Raw genomic sequence first — 19043 nt, forward strand, 5'->3', positions numbered from 1 at the left:
TCCAATGGAGAAAAGGGGACCCCCAAGAGCAGGCAGTAACTTCTATTCACTAGCACAATATATTCTATAGTTTTAGCTCATCTTCTGCAGATAACTGAAGGAGCCAGGCTGCTGGGCATCTAGTTCACATATGGCTGCCACCAGTACAGAGAGACAATGCTGTGGTTGTATTCAGCAAAGGCCACACAGTTCCATCCCTGAATGTGGCTGCTTGTTCCCAGCTTGAGCTCACAGTATCACATAGTGCCAGTGAGAGCTGCTGCTGAGCTTAGGAATGGCTTTTCCTCACCTTCATCCCACTTCTATGCAGCCACAAGCACTTCTTAGTTTAACAAGATCCACAGTCATTTTGCATTCACTCTTACTAAGTATCTTTTGTTATTTTGGGTCTGTAGGGCTGAACTGAAATGTAATGGTAACAAACAGCACAGGATTTACATGAACTGCCTTCCTGCAGCCTGCCCACAGGACCCTTTACTTAGGCACAGGTAACACAACATTCTTTTCTGCAGGCAATACACAGACATATTTCCTTGGCAGCTTGCACAGTTCTAACCTGACCTTGTTGGGGACCATACTGAGACAAAGCCTGGAAGATTCACTTACTGCAAAGAGATACAGTTCAGGCCTCTATGCACAACGCAACTTGCAAGAAGCAGAGGTGTTGGAAGCAACCCAAATGTCTTATCTGCAACCCTGAGGAACACTTGTGAAGCACTGAGAGAACTCAAGATGAAAACATTGTGTCCCTGCTCATGGCAGGGGGTTGGAACTGGATGATCTTAAGGTCCTTTTTGACCCAAACCAGCCCGGAATTCTATTAAATATGCACAAATATTGCAGCACTTTCCCTAGACTCCAATTCCTCTCCCAAACCATTTTTCTTTCTTGTTGTGAACATAAATGCAGCCAGAAGTATGCGGAAAACATGTGCCCATTCCATCCTTAGCTGCCCATTTTGAAGGAGCTTTCCTCTCACATGCTGAAGCACAGATGGCCAATCCAGCTGTGGCAGGTGTGTCAATTTAGTCAGTGTGCCAAAAGCAAAACCTGACCTGTGGCCACCTCAAAATCTCTGTTATTTGGCTTCAGTATTGCATTTACTGGAACTCAGGACACTGCTACAGTATACAGGATGATTCCAGCAAAAGCTCCAGAAGATCATGGAAGGCTCCTGACACTGCACAACATATTCCTGCACAAGAGACCAATTTGAAGTTGTAGATTGTGGAAACTGAAGCAAAATCCAGTCACTTATAGAATTCTTAACACAGGTAAGTCCATGCCTCAGGGCAGAAATACTGATACCTGCACACAAACTGCAGCATTTCTCCATCATCCCTTTCCTGTCCAAGTTTTGACTCTATAATACAGACAGCACAGTTTAAGTGGGAGAAACCTCCTGGATGGGATAACATCTTTCTGTTTTTCTTCTTCAGCATCTGCCTGGCTTGCAGCTTCCACACACACATTGCCAAACACTAACTTTTATTATGAGTCCGGTAACATCCAAGTCTCTGACAGCTCTCCCACAGGGTCCAGGATATCTGCTTATACTCCATTTGACAAGTTATCTTTTCCCTATCATGTTCCTGGTTTTGTTCCATACCACATACTGAAAGAGCAACCTCCCCCATCTTGCAAAAAGCGAACTCATCTTTCTATTGCATGTTACTTAAAAAGGGAATATAAGAATCCCTTAAAGCCTTATATAGGCAGCCATCAAAACTGAAGAATATAGTGAGCCCCTACAGGTAACTGCCCCCAACAGACCTCCCCCTGTTTCTCTCCTTTTCTCCTGTTTAAAGGTGTGATTTGATAAAAGCCTTTTGATGACATGAAAAACCCCAAACCAACAAACATTTGGATCCTCAGGAACAAACCAACCAACACCACAGCGAAACAGCAAGAGAGAGCTGTAACCTTCCAAAGAACACTCACGTTCCTCTTGGAACGTAGGAAATACACATGCTCACCATGAGAAGAGTTTCCAGGAAAGCAGTCAAAATGAAAGTGCAACTGCCTTCCAGATGAGGGTGTGGTGCTGGAAGACAACATGCAGTATCTGAGCAATTCAGACCATTTCACCAGAGCACATCGCACTCGCAGTACCTGCTATTAGCCTGCTGACAAAAGAAGGTTAGTTTTGCTTTATTATTCACTGCTTTCTATATTGTGATGTACTTATCTTGTTTATACGGAGAAGAGCTAGGGATTACTTAGTGAAATGGTGTTTCTCTGTAAGCCAACTTCATAAGGCACATGCTCATTTCCAGTTTAACAGTTAGGACTGTTCAGTAGATGACTAGAATGCTGCTTAATTCACTTCGCTGTCTGTTTAAACTGGGGATATTAACTTAATTCAATGTGCAGACAATACAATCCCCTGTGAAGTTTAAACACACAGAAACAATGAATTTGTAACTGGAAGGCTGGAATAATTCTGCAAGAAAACATGCAAAGCTGCCTGTTAATGTATCTATTCATGTCCCTCCTAGAGAACAGCACTTGGTAACAAGCAGCTTGCGAGCTGTTTGGATACTTGTGTGTCGTTCTGTATGTGATAAGATTCTTTCCTGTGCATAACATCCTGAGAAGTCTCCACGCACTCACAGCAATTTGATTCTTAAGGAATTCCATGTGGGAATAAGGTGGCTCTCTGTGCGGGATGGAGACTCGACTAAGCTTATTCCACCACTGCTCAGCACCTGACACCCATGGGATTGCTCTATGTAACGGCATGTATAGGTGTGCCTGAGAAACAACATTAACAGGAATGATAAATAGGAACGGGTATGCTACTCAAAACACGTTTCTAAGGGGAAAATATCAACCATTGCATTTTAGATAACTTTGTTTCTGTCACAATCCCAGGTCAGACAAAAGCCTATCGGGTAGCTGCACATGTTCCTTGTCACAGCCAAACTGCTTTGTGATCCGCAATTGCCTTGACATTCACACTGAAATGGTTAGTGTTCTGCTTTCAAGACAATTTGCCAGGGGTCCAATTTGATGAAGCATTCCCAGATGGGCTCTGTAATAAGTGTTTTTGACCAAAACCAAACCTTTAATCTTGGTGAAGTGGCTTAAGTGTTCCCTGCAGCAGTTTCTTGTCTGATGCATTTGCTGCTGATCTCTGAATCTCTATCCCAAGTACATAAAGCTGCAAAAGATTACCCCAGCTGAAAAATCCAGCTTGTTAGGCATAGAACAGACATCCCTTGCCCAAGTGTCCTGTGTTCTATCACATCAAGCTGAATAATGGGGATATACTCATAGATCCACATGAAGTCGAATGTACACGACCCATGTAGAGAAAACTTACACGGAATGCACCATCATCATATGCCCATTCATTGGCAACAGTAACCTGGAATGACATAGTACTAGGTTAGCCCAGGTTAGACTAGCCTAGCCTGGGTTAGCGTGGGTTAGCCTAGCCATTAGGTTAGGAGAGAGAATACGATACCACCTGCCGAAATGAGCCCAGGCCAGCAGAGAGCTAGCTCCAGCCCCTTCCACCAACTCCCAGTTACCTCCCCAGGCATGATGTGCTGTGGTATGGAATACCTCCTTGGCCAGCTTGGATTGGGTGACCTATCTCTGCTTCCTCCCGGTTTCCCCTCCTTCCCTGGCAGAGCATGAGACTCACAAAGTCCTTGGACAAACCAAAACATTTGAGCAGTAACTCAAAACATACTTCCTATCACAACATTCCCAGCACAAAAGTCAAAACCACAGTGCTGCACCAGCTACCAAGAAGAAAAAATGACTGCTACTGCTGAACCCAGGACACCATGTCATGAATTACTGTGGTTTTCCATTCTGCACTCCTTATTTAGGCAACAGTAAATGACAGATTACAAGACTTAAAATAGGAGTAATCATGGTTTAAAGTTTATCTCAGGAAGTGTTTTGAAATGCTAACAAAATAATCCCACAGCCATTAGGGATGAAGCCAAACCAAGCAGTTAATTTCTAACAGACTCTTTAAAAAGTGTAGACTGGGGGGGGATCAACCAAAACCAGAAATTGCCAAATTGCAGCTTTCAGTAACAATGGCCTGAAATTCTGAACCACTGCAGAGGATGAGAAAGGAAGATGGGCTTTTCATTCTCAGCTCCTTTTCGCTACTGCTGTTAGGAAATCTTAGTCTCATTCATTGCAAGAAAACAAGGCACTGCAGGGCTGTAGTTTGCAAGAGAAAGAATTTCATCAAATCAGTCAATGAACACAATTAGAGGAAAAGAAGAAAATACTGTAGGATGTGACTTGCTTGAGACATAATCATACAAACACTCCAGCTTCAACCCTAAACTGGCACTGGGAATGCAGCCTTAGTGTTTACAGAGTAAATCTGTCATGAGATAGTACTTGTGAAAGCAGCAGAGCTTCTGAGCTGTTTGGGTACTTGTGGGCAGTTTTGTACGTGGTAAGATTCCTTTCTTGTCATAACATCCTGAAAAGTCTCCAGCAGGAAGATGCAACATACAGCAATTTGATTCTGGAAGGAATTCCTTGTTGGTATGGCTCACACTCTGTGGGATGGAGACTAGACTAAGCTTGTGCAACCATCACCACAGCTGTGCTTTACGTAATGGGCATGTATACATACGTGTGCCTGAGACACGTAAGTATACATGCCCACTCTTCCTATATTATACTCATATCCCAAATTTGCCAAAAGTTATGACAGTAGAGAGAATCCTACTGCTTTCCTCTCAGCTTTAATCTGTTAGTATTTCTTACGCACTCTATTGTAAAAGCATTTACAGCCTTCAACTGGTACTCAGCCTTGAAGAGGCTATAAAGATGAAGGTGCAATTTTAACCCTATAAAGGTACAGATTTATTTTGCAGTGGAATATTGTCAAACACAGCTGAGTCAGTGCAGTTTAAGCAATGATGGCTCTTCAACTGAAATGTGGAAATCAGTGAAACGCACTCAAAGCACCTTGCAATCTCAAATGCTAAGTTTAATGAAAACATTTCAATTGAATCCATTTTACTTTGTATTGCACAGCCAGACTCACTAATAGATTCCCAGACTGGTTTGGGTTGGAAAGGAGCTTAAAATCATCCAGTTCCAATCCCCTGCCATGGGCAGGGACACCTCACACCAGACCAGGTTGCTCCAAGCCCCTGTGTCCAACCTGGCCTTGAACACTGCCAGGGATGGGGCAGCCACAGCTTCTCTGGGCACCCTGTGCCAGCGCCTCAGCACCCTCACAGGGAAGAGCTTCTGCCTTAGATCTAACCTGAACTTCCCCTGTTTCAGTTTGAACCCATCACCCCTTGTCCTATCACTGCAGTCCCTGATGAAGAGCCCCTCTCCAGCATCCTTGTAGCCCCCTTCAGACACTGGAAGGCTGCAGGCAGTCAGTTACGCTATTTTGTGCCTCCACCATGGTCTAGCTCTACTTTGGTTATTCAAAAAAGTACTCTCAACAGCCAACTTTTCTAAACTTGAGCTAGGGGTTCTTTAAACCCTGAGTAAGGGGCTTAGGTTTCAAAAGAAATGTTAAAATTTAAACTCAGTATTATTTCTCTGGTGTTCCCTTCCCCTCCTGTTTTGTTTTTGTTTGTGTGCGTCTTGTAGTTTTGCCATGGGCTGGGATCTGAGTAACTCAACTGATTACTGGATTGAGGACGAGGAGGATGATGGCAACTTGGTTATAGATTACGATACATACGAGCTTCTCTGTGAAAAAAGTGATGTGAGAAACTTCAGTAAAGTATTCCTCCCCGTGTTCTATGCACTGGCTTTCACTCTTGGAGTTGCTGGAAATTCATTAGTGGTTGCAATTTATGCCTATTGCAAGAAACCGAAGACTAAGACAGATGTGTACATCATGCACCTAGCCATTGCGGATCTGCTCTTGCTCTTTACACTCCCCTTCTGGGCTGCAAATGCAGTGCAGGGATGGGAACTTGGAAACTCAATGTGCAAGCTCGCTTCTTCTCTGTACACCATGAATTTCAGCTCCAGCATGCTGTTCCTGGCCTGTATCAGTGTAGATAGATACAAGGCCACTTATAAATCTAGGGGTCACAGAAGAATTGGTCAACACTGCAGCGTTACCTGCATCTGTGTCTGGCTGACTGCCATCTTCCTCAGTATCCCTGAACTGGTATTTAATCAAGTCAAGAAACACAATGACAGGAACGAATGCTTTCCAGTATTTCCAATGAACATGGAAACGCTCTTAAAAGCAACCATTCAAATCCTGGAAATTATCCTGGAATTTCTGCTTCCTTTCCTAGTAATGCTGATCTGCTATTCAGCGACTGCTCGAGCAATCTTTAGATCTGCAAGTGCTAAAAAGTCTCGACCTTTCATGGTCCTGCTGGCAGTAGTGACTACTTTCATTATTACCCAGCTACCTTACAACATTGTCAAGTTCTGGCGAGCCACAGATATCATCTACATGTTGGTCACTGACTGTGAGACAAGTAAAAGCATAGATGTTGCACTCCAGGTCACCAAGAGCATAGCTTTGTTTCACACTTGCCTGAATCCTCTTCTCTATGTCTTTCTGGGAGCCTCTTTTAAAATGCACATTATGAAAATTGCAAAAAATTATGGGTACTGGAGAAGACAACAACAGAATGGAAGAACTGAAGAGATTTCTATGAATTACGAAGACCATACTGAAGAAACAACTAGTTTCACTATATAGAATCTCCACTGCTTTCATTATCATCTTATGTAACCAAGGGAATTATTTACTAGTATTAATTATAACTACTAATATTGTTATCCAAAGGCATTGTTTCAGCAGCTGTTTCTCTGCAAGTCCACTTTCAGATGACTTTCTGAACCTGCAGACCAGCCAAGTCACTACAGAGCAGTTCAAAGTGGAACATCTTGATCAAAATGAAGCATCAGGCAAGAACTAAATACTGATATTCCTAGAAACACCTGGAAATATAAGCTAGAGAACAAACAACTTGTACATGTCGAAACATCTAATTAAAACAGAAACCATCAGCAATAAAGCAGCACTACAGGATCATTTGTACCAAAAGATAATAATCTTGTGTTTTCCCAACTGTTTGGTAAAATTGATGGAACATTTACCTAGTAAACCAGTTCCATTTCTTTCCTCAACTATCATTCCATAGATAGCCCTGCGGCTTGAATTAAGGTCTAAGTTCATGGCTGAGAACTGGGAAGGGGAGACATTCTCTGTGTGTTTCCAGATATGTATAGTCACAACAACATCCTCCATAAACACCACTAACTACCAAAACTAACCTTTCATGTCTCTTGTTTTGCTCACCCTAAACTTCCACAAGGCCAGTGCCCTATGGGAGGCACATTCTAGATCTCTGTAAATGCCAGAGCAGTGCAGTCAAAGCATTAGCACAAATGTAAGAAAAAGTTAAGTTAATCTTCAGATACAGGGCCTGGAATTTCTAGTCAGACTTTGTAAAATGAACCAAACACTGCCATAACTGTGTCTACTAAAACAGAGGAAGATACAATAAAATCAAAGAATCCAGAAAGTGCACTGCCTTTCATTTATTCATATATGCTTGGTTTGGTTTAGTGGGCATTGACATCTACCATCATCGTCATTTATCAACCAGCAAATGCTCAAGGCCTTGCTTGATGGATGAGAGAGGTTCTGATTCCATATGGAGCTCATACTCGGTAGGATTTAGTTTTTCTATGGAGAGGTCCCAAAACTATCCCCTGCCACATTAGTGGCTTGGATTCCAGGAAAACAGCAGTTTTCCATGAGTATCTGGGAGCATTTCAACTATATATAGATATATTAGCTTTCAACATGAAGAGCAGTATTACAGCATACAGCCCGTCTTCAAACATCCCATGGGCTCTGACAACACACCCAAGCTATGGATTACAAAAGCCAACAAGAATCTCTCATTTTTAGACATTGCTCCTGGTTACAAAATTAGGGACTGGAAGAAGAAAGCTCCAAAAGAAGAAACAACAGTAGCATAAACAAGACACGAGCCTTTTCCCTCTGTTTGGATGACAAAAGCTAACAGAATTCCTGCCCAGTATTTTGCGAAATACTAGAGTGTGAACTGATAAAGTCAGAAGTGCTTGGCAGATGGTCTATATATACACAATGAATCTGAGACATTTAAGCCAAGTTAGTATGTTTAGGGTTAGTGCTTTACTGTAGATGTGCAAAGCACAGGAAGAAACTTCAGTTCCTCCACAGGGCAACTGACTCTTTGCATGTGTCTTCACAAACATGCACTGGTTGCAGCCAGAATGACATTGTGACCAATGCCAAAAAACAAACCCACCCAAAATAACCCTGAAAAATCAGCTGGGCAGAAAAGGAGGCTGCCTAACACAAAGCTGCGTGTATTGTGTTTCTTACACCTCTTGAAACTGCAATGCCTTGTATGTGTCTTTATGCAAATCCAACTGTCCCAGTTACTTTTATTAGCAATAAGATAAACCATGCTTACTCTCTCATGTTCACTCTCCTTTTTATAAGTTGTGTAACTCATTTTAGGAATAATATTTTGTGTGTGTAACCTCCTAGAAACTTTGCCATTGCTTCCTTAGGAACCGCAATGCACCTCTGGGAGACACTGACCCCAAGCAAAGGCAGCAGCCAGCAGTCAAGTGACACTCTGAGAGACACAAGATACCACACTTCCTTCTGCCACCAGTTTTGCAGTGCTAGAAAAGACAGAGTCCTATCTTCTGGTGAGTCTAGGTACTGCACCAGCATGTATCAGTAGGTAGCTGCCACACTCAAAGGTACGTAAAGGGAACATTCAAGTTTCACTCCAGTTAACATCTCAATTTAGTTGGCTTCCAAGCTTCCAGGGAACGATGATTTTCAAGTTGCTGTCACATATCTTGTGGTAAAAAAGCAACAGTACTACAATATCAAGGACATTTACCACTTACCACTGTTTTTTCTGGGAAGTATAGTATGAAATACAAGAAAATCACCTGCAACAGTCAGTTCAACAGCATAACAGGCTAGTTTTAAAAAGCAATCAAATCTTACTGTAACTACACACACACAAGCTGCCGAGACAGCTACATAAAAACAAAGTATAAAGGCTACAGTCATAAACATTTAAGTGACCTGATGGAAAAAGGTAATGAAGTAAAATAGTAGCATTCATTCTGTGAACAAAATCCAGAGGTTCCAAAAAGAGCCTCAAACCCCAAATTGGATTTGAGTCTCTGATTTTGCTTCATAGAACAAAAGCTCGCTTCAGCTCCTTCTTTTTTACATCCTATATCCTTTACAGACAGTTTTTCATCTCAGAAATGAAGCATATTTTTTGGTTTATTAGTTCCTGGAAAGAATTTTAGACTTAGACATTCTTATTTAAGGTTTCTGTACTTACCACTGCTCCACCACTTCTTGCCATTTATCACATAACTGTTTCCATCTCGTTCAATGCTGCACTGCATATTGGTGGCATCACTTGAAGCCACATCAGGCTCTGTGTTAAAGAAAACACCAAAACCAAAGCACTGGATTAAACACACAGGTAGTACTACCTCCACAAACATAAGGCTCTAGATATACCCTGTTGACAGTAACACTGTTTTGCTCCCAGTAGAAAAGCTGGTTTTGGAACCTCACTCTGCTGGTAGTTAAAAAGCCACCTTCCTACATCAAGAACCAGGCCTTCCAGAGATGCTGAATGCTTTCAGAACTGAAAATAATGCTAAGCTACAGACATAAAGTAAGTGCATCATATGTTTTGCAAGTTATCTTCAGGTTATGTTTTAAAACGTCTACCTATAACATACAGCAAAACTACACAGATCTAATCACAATAATCATACTTGTACCTAATTTATGTTTCCAGAGAACCCCAAAGCACATTAAAAGAAAAGGGTAAGTTCTATTGTAAACCTGGTTGGTACAAAAAAAAAGAAAGAAAAAGTATTTTTCTAGGACTAAAGATAAACTAAAAATATATGTAAACCAAAAATACTAGTCACTGCAACCATGAAAACCCCTAACTATTGGGGAAGGGCAGCAAGGGTTCTTCACTTTGCCTCCTAGATGGTTTTATATGAGAACACATTCACAGATGCAGTGAAGATTGCTGTATTCATTCATTAACACATGCCAACTTGTAGCTCTGTACTTTTTGCACATGCCATGTGAAATGTCTGCCCATTGTCTTTTACTTTCTTCTGGAGAAAAATACCTGTCATGCAGAAGCAAGAACTAATCTTCCCTTCTAGGAGAGGCTCCAGCCACTCTTTCTTTTGCTCTTCTGTCCCATACATGTGCAGGACTTCCATGTTCCCAGTGTCTGTAAGAAATCAGCAGACATTTACTTCTGAAGACATACAACTCCTAAGGCATAAGATGCCCAACTTTTTAACGCTCTCAGTGTTTTCGATACAGAACAGGGTTGCTGACCTGGAGCATGACAATTGAAAACCTCAGGAGCAAAGAAGCATTTCCCAGTCTCCTCAGCTATTAGCGCGTAGTCAAGCTGGCTCAGACCACTGACATCTGGGAGAAAAAGGTTCCAGAGACCTTCTGTTTTGGCCATTTCCTGTTGAAAGAATCAACAAACATCAAGAATAATTTTAAAGCAAATAAAAAATTCTGGCTTGCTGCCTGTTTTGTTCCTTCCTGCCTAACCCATGGTCCAAAATACCTTGTACCTGTTTCCCACAGCTCTTTTCAATAGCTACAGTCTTCAACTTAAAATTCAGACATTTCCCTCATAGAACCCACTTTTGCTTTGCTCCTCTCTCATTTGTATCTCTCGGCTTTTGCATACTCCTTTCTTCCTTTCCTTTCACTGTTCCTCACACTGTTTCTTTCTATATGGAGTAACTTCTCCAGCAGGATATGCCAAACATTCTTACACTCTGTGTCAGTGCCTGTTTCTTTTACTGCTAGAGTTCTCAAGTATATTTATTATCCCATACCTTCAGTCTCTCAAGCAGTGGTGGTTTCTTCCATTTTTCCTCAGTATTTCCACTTCCAGTATAGTATGCTATTATTTCCTTAGAGAAACAATTAGAAAGATGTTGTTTAAGTGAAGAACACACATAACATACACAAGTAATAACATGGTGTCTTTTCCAGACCTATACCCCAAGAAAACAGTAAAAAATATTCAACAGGTTCTCATTATATAGTTGGTTGCAATCTATTCATTTTGTAAGACTTCAAATGCATCATGGAGATGATCCCAATCAGTTCCTTAGCTCATACAGGGAAGTGATTTGGGGTGGTTTAAAGCATGTGATGATGACATTAGAAGGTCAGTGTTTTCTGGTGATACAAGCGTTACCAACAGTAGGCACAAGAGGTGTGAACTCTAAAGTAAAGCAACAAGTAAAAGCCTGATGTACTGACAACTCAGATTCAGGTTTTCCATCATAACATTCACATATGTAAGCCAGTTAATCTTTTTTAACTGAGAAAAAACCCAAACACCAAAAACCCCACAAATAATACATTTTATTGTCCTGTCAAAACAATTCCTAACAGGTTATGTAAGCAGTCATTCTGAACTAAGTAAAACTGTCTACGCAGTAACCCAAGTATTTTCACAAGCACGTTTCAGTGAGCCATGAAGCTGGCCCAGAACTAGTTTCAAAGTGAATACAAGTAGTGCCCTCTTCTGAAAAACACGCAGTAAGACAACTTTCTAAGTAGAATTTTAAGTCCTGATCCACAAGTTACAAGAAATAACTTCAGAGCACAACACTACTCATCTGCAAAACTTGCATGGCTATTTGTGGTTGGCCTGGTTTTAAAGTGAGCGCTTTAATTGTAACAAGGTTTCCTTGGAGAACCCAAAACTAACCACAAACAGGCTTTCAGGAAACCTTGCATATGCAGAGTTTCTGCTCCCACCCCCTCCTTGTGACAGGCAGATGAATCCATAAATCTTTCCCATGTTATCTGCACTTCTGCCTGACTGCAAAAAACACAAGGAAAAAACCACCAAAAGCCAAAAATCCTAATTCTGCAACACAAGCCATCTGGGCTTCCATGAGGCTGGAAGCTGAACCAAACTTTCCAAGTAGAATATTTCTAATACCCCTAGGCTAAGAATTAAAATGCTTCACCTCATTTTCCCTTTCACTAATTAGGGACTTTTGTATATACGTTATTATCCAATTTTAAACCTTCATTGATATCAGATATATACAGGAATGAGGCTAAATTGATACATTGTGGAATCCCATTTTTTGGATAGAATTCACACTTTAAAAATAAGGCAAGACACAGAAACATTCATCCTTGTATGGTTAAAACCAGCAGTTTCCACTTTTTAAGCATCTTTCTGGTCAGTATGTAAGAGTTTTAGGGGTTTGTGAGTGGTAAAAGTCTTCTGGCAAATACCTTTGAACAGTAACTCTTTAAAAAGAGTAGTTCTTAAACTTTAGAAGGTTTTAAAAGTAGCTCTTAATTTTATTCACAACACAGACAACATTCGAATTCTGAAATAAGGAAATGCTATATATAAAGATTTCTGCTAATATTTTGCAATGCCACAAACATCACTGCATGAACATAAGGCTGTTTTGAAAGAAATAAATAGGATGGGACTTCTCTCCAGTTTGACATGTTCATAAACTCTAGTGGTAGCATTTTAATTTATAAACAGGTTTACTGAAAGCTTTTACCTTCTCAGCTGGGTATATGTGCTGCTGCATGAACTGCTTCACCTTCAGCAACATGTCTTGGCCTTTCCTGCTTTGACGGAACAGCTCTCCAGAGATGCTGCGATGTGTGCTGCTGAAAGATGACCTAAAGAAGGACATGAAAGGCAATAACAAGTAAGACCAAATTTTCCCTCATAATAATATAAGCTGCCTTATTCAGGCATTTAAAAAGTAAGGATGTTGTAAAAGCTTTGCCTTGCCTTTGACCAGTAACTTAGACCAGCCTTACCTTTCTGAGAGCTCTAACCCTTTCTCTGCCAAAGGCTTCACAATCTTAGCAAATTCATGACTATTCTCTGCAGCAGCATTTCCCAGGAGGTATCTAGCATATATGCCCTAAAACCAAAAGAAAGGCATATATGGTATAATTAGGCACTTAAAATTGTCTTTTTAATAGACTGGTGATTTCCTCAACTATGAAAGTAACACTTAAATGCACATATTCTTAAAAGGAAAAAAGAAATAGCACCCAGACAGATTAATAGTGGTTTTGATCCATGTGATATAATGAACATGCTTGGTGCCAACTGACAACAGTATATGCATATTTATTATCCACAATTAAATTAACTACCCACATACACACTCTTACTCTGTATTAATACCAGGTAGCTTATCCCACATTTGGTGAGCTGATCTCATGCTGCAAGTCATTAAAATATACTTATGCCCTAATAATGGATGAATATTCGTTACAGACAATGAATCAAGGAACCTCATTTTCTCCTCTAATCACATCTCAGAATCGGTCTCCTGTGCTTATAATAAGCAGCTCCTTAGCCATCCATGGAGGACTCCTGGTCTTCTTGTTCCCTTTCCTTCTAGTAGGAACACAACACTCCTGAGCTTGGAGCAGGTGATCCTTGAGTATCAACCAGCAGTTTTAGGGCCCTTTGCCCTCTACGGCTTTATCCCATGGAACCCTTACTGAGCACGGTCCTGAAGAGGCCAAAGTCTGCTCTCTTTAAATCCAGGGCAGTGAGCTTGCTGCATGCCCTTCTCACTGCCCTGAGGATCTTGAACTCAGCCATCTCATGATCACTGCAGCCCAGGCTAACCTGGAGCATCACATCCCCAACCAGCCTCTCCCTGTTGATGAGCATGAGGTCAAGCATGGCACGTCTCCTTTCGCCTCCTCTATTACTCGCAGGAGGAAGTTGTCTTCTACACAACTGAGGAACCTTCTGGATTGCTTGTGCCAGGCCATACTGTCCCTCCAACAGGTATCAGGGTGGTTGAAATCCCCCATGAGGACAAGGGCTTGAGAGCATGAGGCTGCTCCTATCTGTCTATAGAGTGCTTCATCCACAGAGTCCTCCTGATTTAGCGGCCTGTAGCAGATCCCCACAGTAATGTCCCCCATCGCTGTTCTCCCTTTAACCCTGACCCACAAGCTCTCTGTTGACTGATCACCTGTCTCCAGGCAAAGTTACATCCTCTCTAGCCTATCCCTAACATAAATAGCAACTCCCCCTCCCTGTCTTCCAGGCCTTTCTTTCCTAAAGAGCCTGTAACCTTTCATTCCAACACTCCAATCATAGGGGCCATCCCACTATGTTTCTGTGATCCCAACAATATCATATCATAGAATCATAGAATGGTATGGGTTGGAAAGGACCTTAAAATCATTTAGTTCCACCCCCTGCCATGGGCAGGGACACCTCACACTAAACCACATCACCCAAGACTCCATCCAACCTAGCCTTGAACACTGCCAGGGATGGAGCATTCACAGCCTCCCTGGGCGACTCATTCCAGTGCCTCAGCACCCTCACAGTAAAGAACTTCTTCCTTATATCTAACCTAAACTTCTGCTGTTTCAGTTTGAACCCATCACCCCATGTCCTGTCACTAGAGTCCCTGATGAAGAGTCCGTCTGCAGCATCCTTGCAGCCCTCTTCAGACACTGGAAGGCACCATACAGCCTTCTCTTCTCCAGGCTGAAAAGCCCCAACCTTCTCAGCCCTGTAGATTTGCACACATCTCTGATTCTTCTTGTTTATTCCCCATTCTATGGGCATTTGTATAGAGGCATCTGAGCCAAGCTCTACATAAAGTCAACTCATTGGCTGGAGCTGCTGAAGTAGCTCTGCATTGCTCCAAGCATTTATTACAAGTGCTGGCAACTGACTGGAAGCATCAGTTGACCAGCCTGGCAAGTTTCCTACCAAAGCAGCTCTTCCCCTTGTCAGACCAGCTCCACCAGCCTCCAGTAAGCCTCCCAAATCAAGTTCTGTCTTCTAAATAACCCAACCTGTGACTATGGCACCACCCTTCTCCCTTTGACCTGGAGAATTGATGGGAAAAACACAGCCCCAGAGCCCCTAACCACCTTTCCCTGTATTTTGAACAAGTATTACCAACCACAAATACTCATAAGAAAACCATGTGACATTTCAGCAAATGTGAGTGTATTACCTGGGATATTGCAGCCATTTTAAAAAATGACAAAGCAAGAAAAAAGTTAAAGTCAGCTAAAGTAGTGCTGATGCCCCGGCAGCGGCAGTAAATGGAAATCAGTTCTTCAAATGAGGGGGTTTCTGCAAAAGAACAACAGAATATTTTAGAATTTTCAACATTTTCTATTATTTTTCCACCGTATTCTTAAAATATCTGAGCAGTTTTTCAGCTTTATTCCATTGATGTAGTAAACAACATGATTTAACACTTCTCATGATCTAAGCGTGGTATAGAGAGCTAAGAGGACATAGGAGTTGTCAGAATTTAGATGGGCAGAACACTTTTTACTGCCTTTGCCTCCACTCCACCAGGAAATCAGTCACCAAGGGGCAGGGGGGGTGGTAGTGCTAATCAATGATAAATTTACATTTTCAATTCAGATTTCTTCCATGATCTCTAAGAAAGGTTCACAATAAACTTTTGCAGAAGTAGCATCCTGCGGCTGAACCACAGGCTGTTAAAACAGGACCTTAAACCTCCCTATAAGCCTGTTTTCTCCTATGAAGAAAACAATGGAAAAGTTGCAAGTGCAAATTTATGTGCTTATTAATTAAATATCTTAATTAGTATTATAAAATTAACACATCAAAATAGAAATCAACCCTGGGATTCATTTCAACAAAAAGATTACAGTTTCATACCTACAGTGTCTTTGAAACCCAAGACAGTTCCTTGACCTAACTCCTTAACAGATGCAGGCCAAAAGTAGAACAGAGTGGCGTATGCTAAATCTGCTAGAGGATGACCAGCAGTTGAAAGTTCCCAGTCCAGCACTGCCAAAACACGAGCCTTAAAGAAAAATAAAAACCACAAGTGAACCCTAGAAGATAAATTCTCACCATCCATGAATGCACAACAGACTTAACATCCAACAGCTTTACTTGGTTACTGCGTGTTTAAAAACACACACTGTGGCTGTCTACAGCAAACACGGTTCCTTTTAGCACTAAGTAAGGTAAGGATCTGCAGGAAAGTAATATTCCTATAGGGGCATAAAACAAGAACTTTTCCAATGAAACACTGGTAAGAAGTTTTCATTTCTGAGTAGTGTTCTTTCTGTCAGAAACTTCTAAACTCTCCTAGTTGAAATACAATTGGATTAAAGTATCCTAAAGAACAGTAGTACTGACAATTGGGTTGGTTTTGGTTTTTATGGTTTCCAGTCCTGTTGCACAGATACTCATGGACAAAACACTAATGTCTCATATTATGCATAGGGTAACACATATGGTCATCCTGAATGACACCTCCAGCCTACTCATGATCCATGGCTACTTAATCTACGGGCAAAAGATTTTCTTATGCATATACAATTTCTACAGATTATTTCAAACTACCTATTTACAGTTCAGTTGATTCTTTCAACTGCATCAGGAACAGCACAGATAGTTCCTGGGACTGCCAGATCCTCTCTGCTCAGGGAGTCTGTCAGCACATTTAAGCCTACAGTGTCTATCAACTGATCTAAAGTTGTCTATCAATAACAGGAACCCGTGGGACCTGTTGCTTTGTTGTGAAACAGGAATTGCAAAGTCTTGGTCACAAATCCCCAGTATTTATTCTGGTCAGAACCCAGCAAATAGCATGGAAAAAAGATAATGACAATGCAATTGTGTTGATAGATAGGCAACACACATTTATTTAAGAAACAAGGACAAAAAGTAAATCCCTCTTTCCTCTAAAGGTGAATGAGGAATTTCAGAGTCTCTGTGATCTACACGTGCCCCATAACTAAGGAGCTTTGGCAGATATTTCTTTGCTTCTACTAGCATCATGTATCATCCCTTCAGATCCTGTTCTAAAAGCCATTGTTGTTAACTGAAGCCATACCAGTGATTTCAATGGGCTTTGGATCAGATGCTTATGAAGTGAGCTTTCATATGCTCTTAAGTTGCACTGAATTCAACAGGATCTATGCATGTAAAATGTCTTGTTCCTGGACTTTGAAGCAGGGACTACAGCTAATGAACAAATCAAGTAACTTACTCCTGCAGTGAACATAGCTAAACACCACAGAGAGAGTATGGAGAAGTGTTAAGTTTCCCACTGTTCCTCTCAAACATGTATCATGCACCCAAAACATCCATGTAAGTGCCCCATTACACGGTAGGAGTACAAAGAAATGGAGGACCAAAACCTACTAAACATGTACAGATACATTTCAAATACCTCTGTTGGGTGGAAGATGATGTTATCTATCCTAAAGTCCCCATGAATCAGGCTTTCTTCATTATCATCAGGTGGCAAGTTGTTTGCTAACCACTCAGCCAGTTTGTTCATGGCAGGAATATCGGTATGAGCAGCTGCATCATACTGTCTTTTCCAAGTTGATACCTAATGAAATACAAGCATTTCAACTGATTCACAAGTTTTTCATGAGCTCTAAATTCTGAAGCACATGCTTCTGGGTTTTGACTATTACCATGTTACCTCTGTTTTCTATTTCAATCCTATTTACAGAGCCCAAATCTAATATTATTCTAAAAGTGAGTAAATATCATTTCCTGAGTATAGCATTACAGAATTGATCTGAGTGTAATACTAACTTTATACTGTGCACAAGTAATTGAAATAAGTGAAGGCACTTAATAGCTAAAATATGATGGTTACTTTACAAGTCATTAATAACAACAATTTAGCTTGCAAATCAAATAAATCTTCAAAGACCTGACAAAACAAGAGACTTCATGAGGAGCTGTACCTGTCTTCTGCAGTATCCTGGTCCTCTCCCATATCCTTGGAGACCCAATGACTGTAGATCAAAGGAATGCAAGAGGGCCAAAGTTTCTATCATTGCAATATACAAAGCAGAACGCTCTGCTGGGCCCACCTCAGGCAGGGAGAGGTCTCGGAAGATGCGACCCTGGAAACATCAGAAATCAGGTATTTGGTGGGATGTACACATCACCCAAACAGAAGCTGAAGCTCTACATTTCAGGAGCAAAACCAAATGCAGTGAACCAACACTCCCTATGGAATAAAAAATGCCTTCCTCACTTATTTTATTCCTTTGCCCAGAACAGATGAAGGGATTCACAGTAATCTCAGATCATTAGTATGCCTATTGGAAGGCAATTAAAATAAGAGATACATTCAGTAGACGAAAGTCTGAACTGGAGCACTCAATCCAGATATCCTCGAACTAAAGTACTGAGGGGTGTGTGTGTGTGGGAACGAAAGGTTTCTCAATTCTCTCTAACAGCTAAATTCCAGAAAAAACTATTAATGAAGACCCTAGAGGAAGGAAGAGCAGTTTAGTATGTTTAGAACATGTGTGTTCTTCCATTTTCCTTTAACACTGCCAGTAACAGATTGGAAAAGAAAAAGCAGACTCTGCTCTAAGTTCCTCAGTTTCACTGGCTCACACGATGGCTTCAATGTACTTCTATTTTCCAGGTGAACCAGATGACAGAGAAGGATGCAGTGAAAAGGGTTAGAGGCCTGAGCTCCAACCTTCCTCTCACAGTATATAAAATACAAAGCAATGATACAGCTGACTTCAAATCAGAATCATCAAAATCTAGCAGAAACAGAATCAACTCTGCCACAGAACCCCTACAGTGATGAACCACAGAGCTATGCCATGTTCCTTTTGAAACTGGTGCTTGAGCTGGAACCCTGCTTGGTTTTCAAGAACAGGGGATTGTAAGTAGATTCCTGTCTTCAGTAGTAAAGAGGCCCCAGGATGCTCCAAGGTTCAGTAGAACTTTATACCTTGGTTGTTCTCACTCTGCCTTGTGTATGCTTTGCACAGAAGCAATATTGCCTCATTTCAAGACATCTTTCCGAGAGCTCTAAATGAGACCAAGAGGTTACATATTGAGCTAGAAACTTCAACAAAGTGAGAAATAAGTCCTGAAGAAGCTGAAATCAGTGTGAATTTCCAGTATCTAACATTTCTTAAAATATAAGAGGAT

The 19043-nt window shown here is 41.2% G+C and overlaps 2 protein-coding genes across 2 annotated transcripts in view; one reads left to right on the top strand and one right to left on the bottom strand.

The window, feature by feature from the left end:
• ACAD11 (acyl-CoA dehydrogenase family member 11) overlaps positions 1–19043 on the bottom strand; it is a 31115-nt gene that overhangs the window by 9178 nt on the left and 2894 nt on the right. The window contains exons 4-13 of the mRNA XM_034065889.1: positions 17828–17989; positions 17296–17460; positions 15768–15915; positions 15085–15206; positions 12896–13002; positions 12628–12751; positions 10915–10992; positions 10394–10532; positions 10176–10283; positions 9357–9455 (exon numbers count right to left, since the gene is read on the bottom strand). Coding sequence (XP_033921780.1) covers positions 9357–9455; positions 10176–10283; positions 10394–10532; positions 10915–10992; positions 12628–12751; positions 12896–13002; positions 15085–15206; positions 15768–15915; positions 17296–17460; positions 17828–17989 — 1252 coding nt within the window. The remainder of the gene's footprint in view (positions 1–9356; positions 9456–10175; positions 10284–10393; positions 10533–10914; positions 10993–12627; positions 12752–12895; positions 13003–15084; positions 15207–15767; positions 15916–17295; positions 17461–17827; positions 17990–19043) is intronic.
• Positions 1993–7467, top strand: ACKR4 (atypical chemokine receptor 4). The gene is made up of 2 exons (XM_005152714.4): positions 1993–2139; positions 5599–7467. The coding sequence occupies exon 2, from the start codon at positions 5606–5608 to the stop codon at positions 6677–6679; it is 1074 nt and encodes a 357-aa protein (XP_005152771.2). The 5' UTR covers positions 1993–2139; positions 5599–5605; the 3' UTR covers positions 6680–7467.

Source organism: Melopsittacus undulatus, chromosome 1 (genome assembly GCF_012275295.1).
Source record: "Melopsittacus undulatus isolate bMelUnd1 chromosome 1, bMelUnd1.mat.Z, whole genome shotgun sequence".
Classification (NCBI taxonomy): domain Eukaryota; kingdom Metazoa; phylum Chordata; class Aves; order Psittaciformes; family Psittaculidae; genus Melopsittacus; species Melopsittacus undulatus.

Bases quoted from the DNA above. Each gene is read 5' to 3' on its own strand.
- ACKR4 (XM_005152714.4), top strand. From the start codon at position 5,606: ATGGGCTGGGATCTGAGTAACTCAACTGATTACTGGATTGAGGACGAG.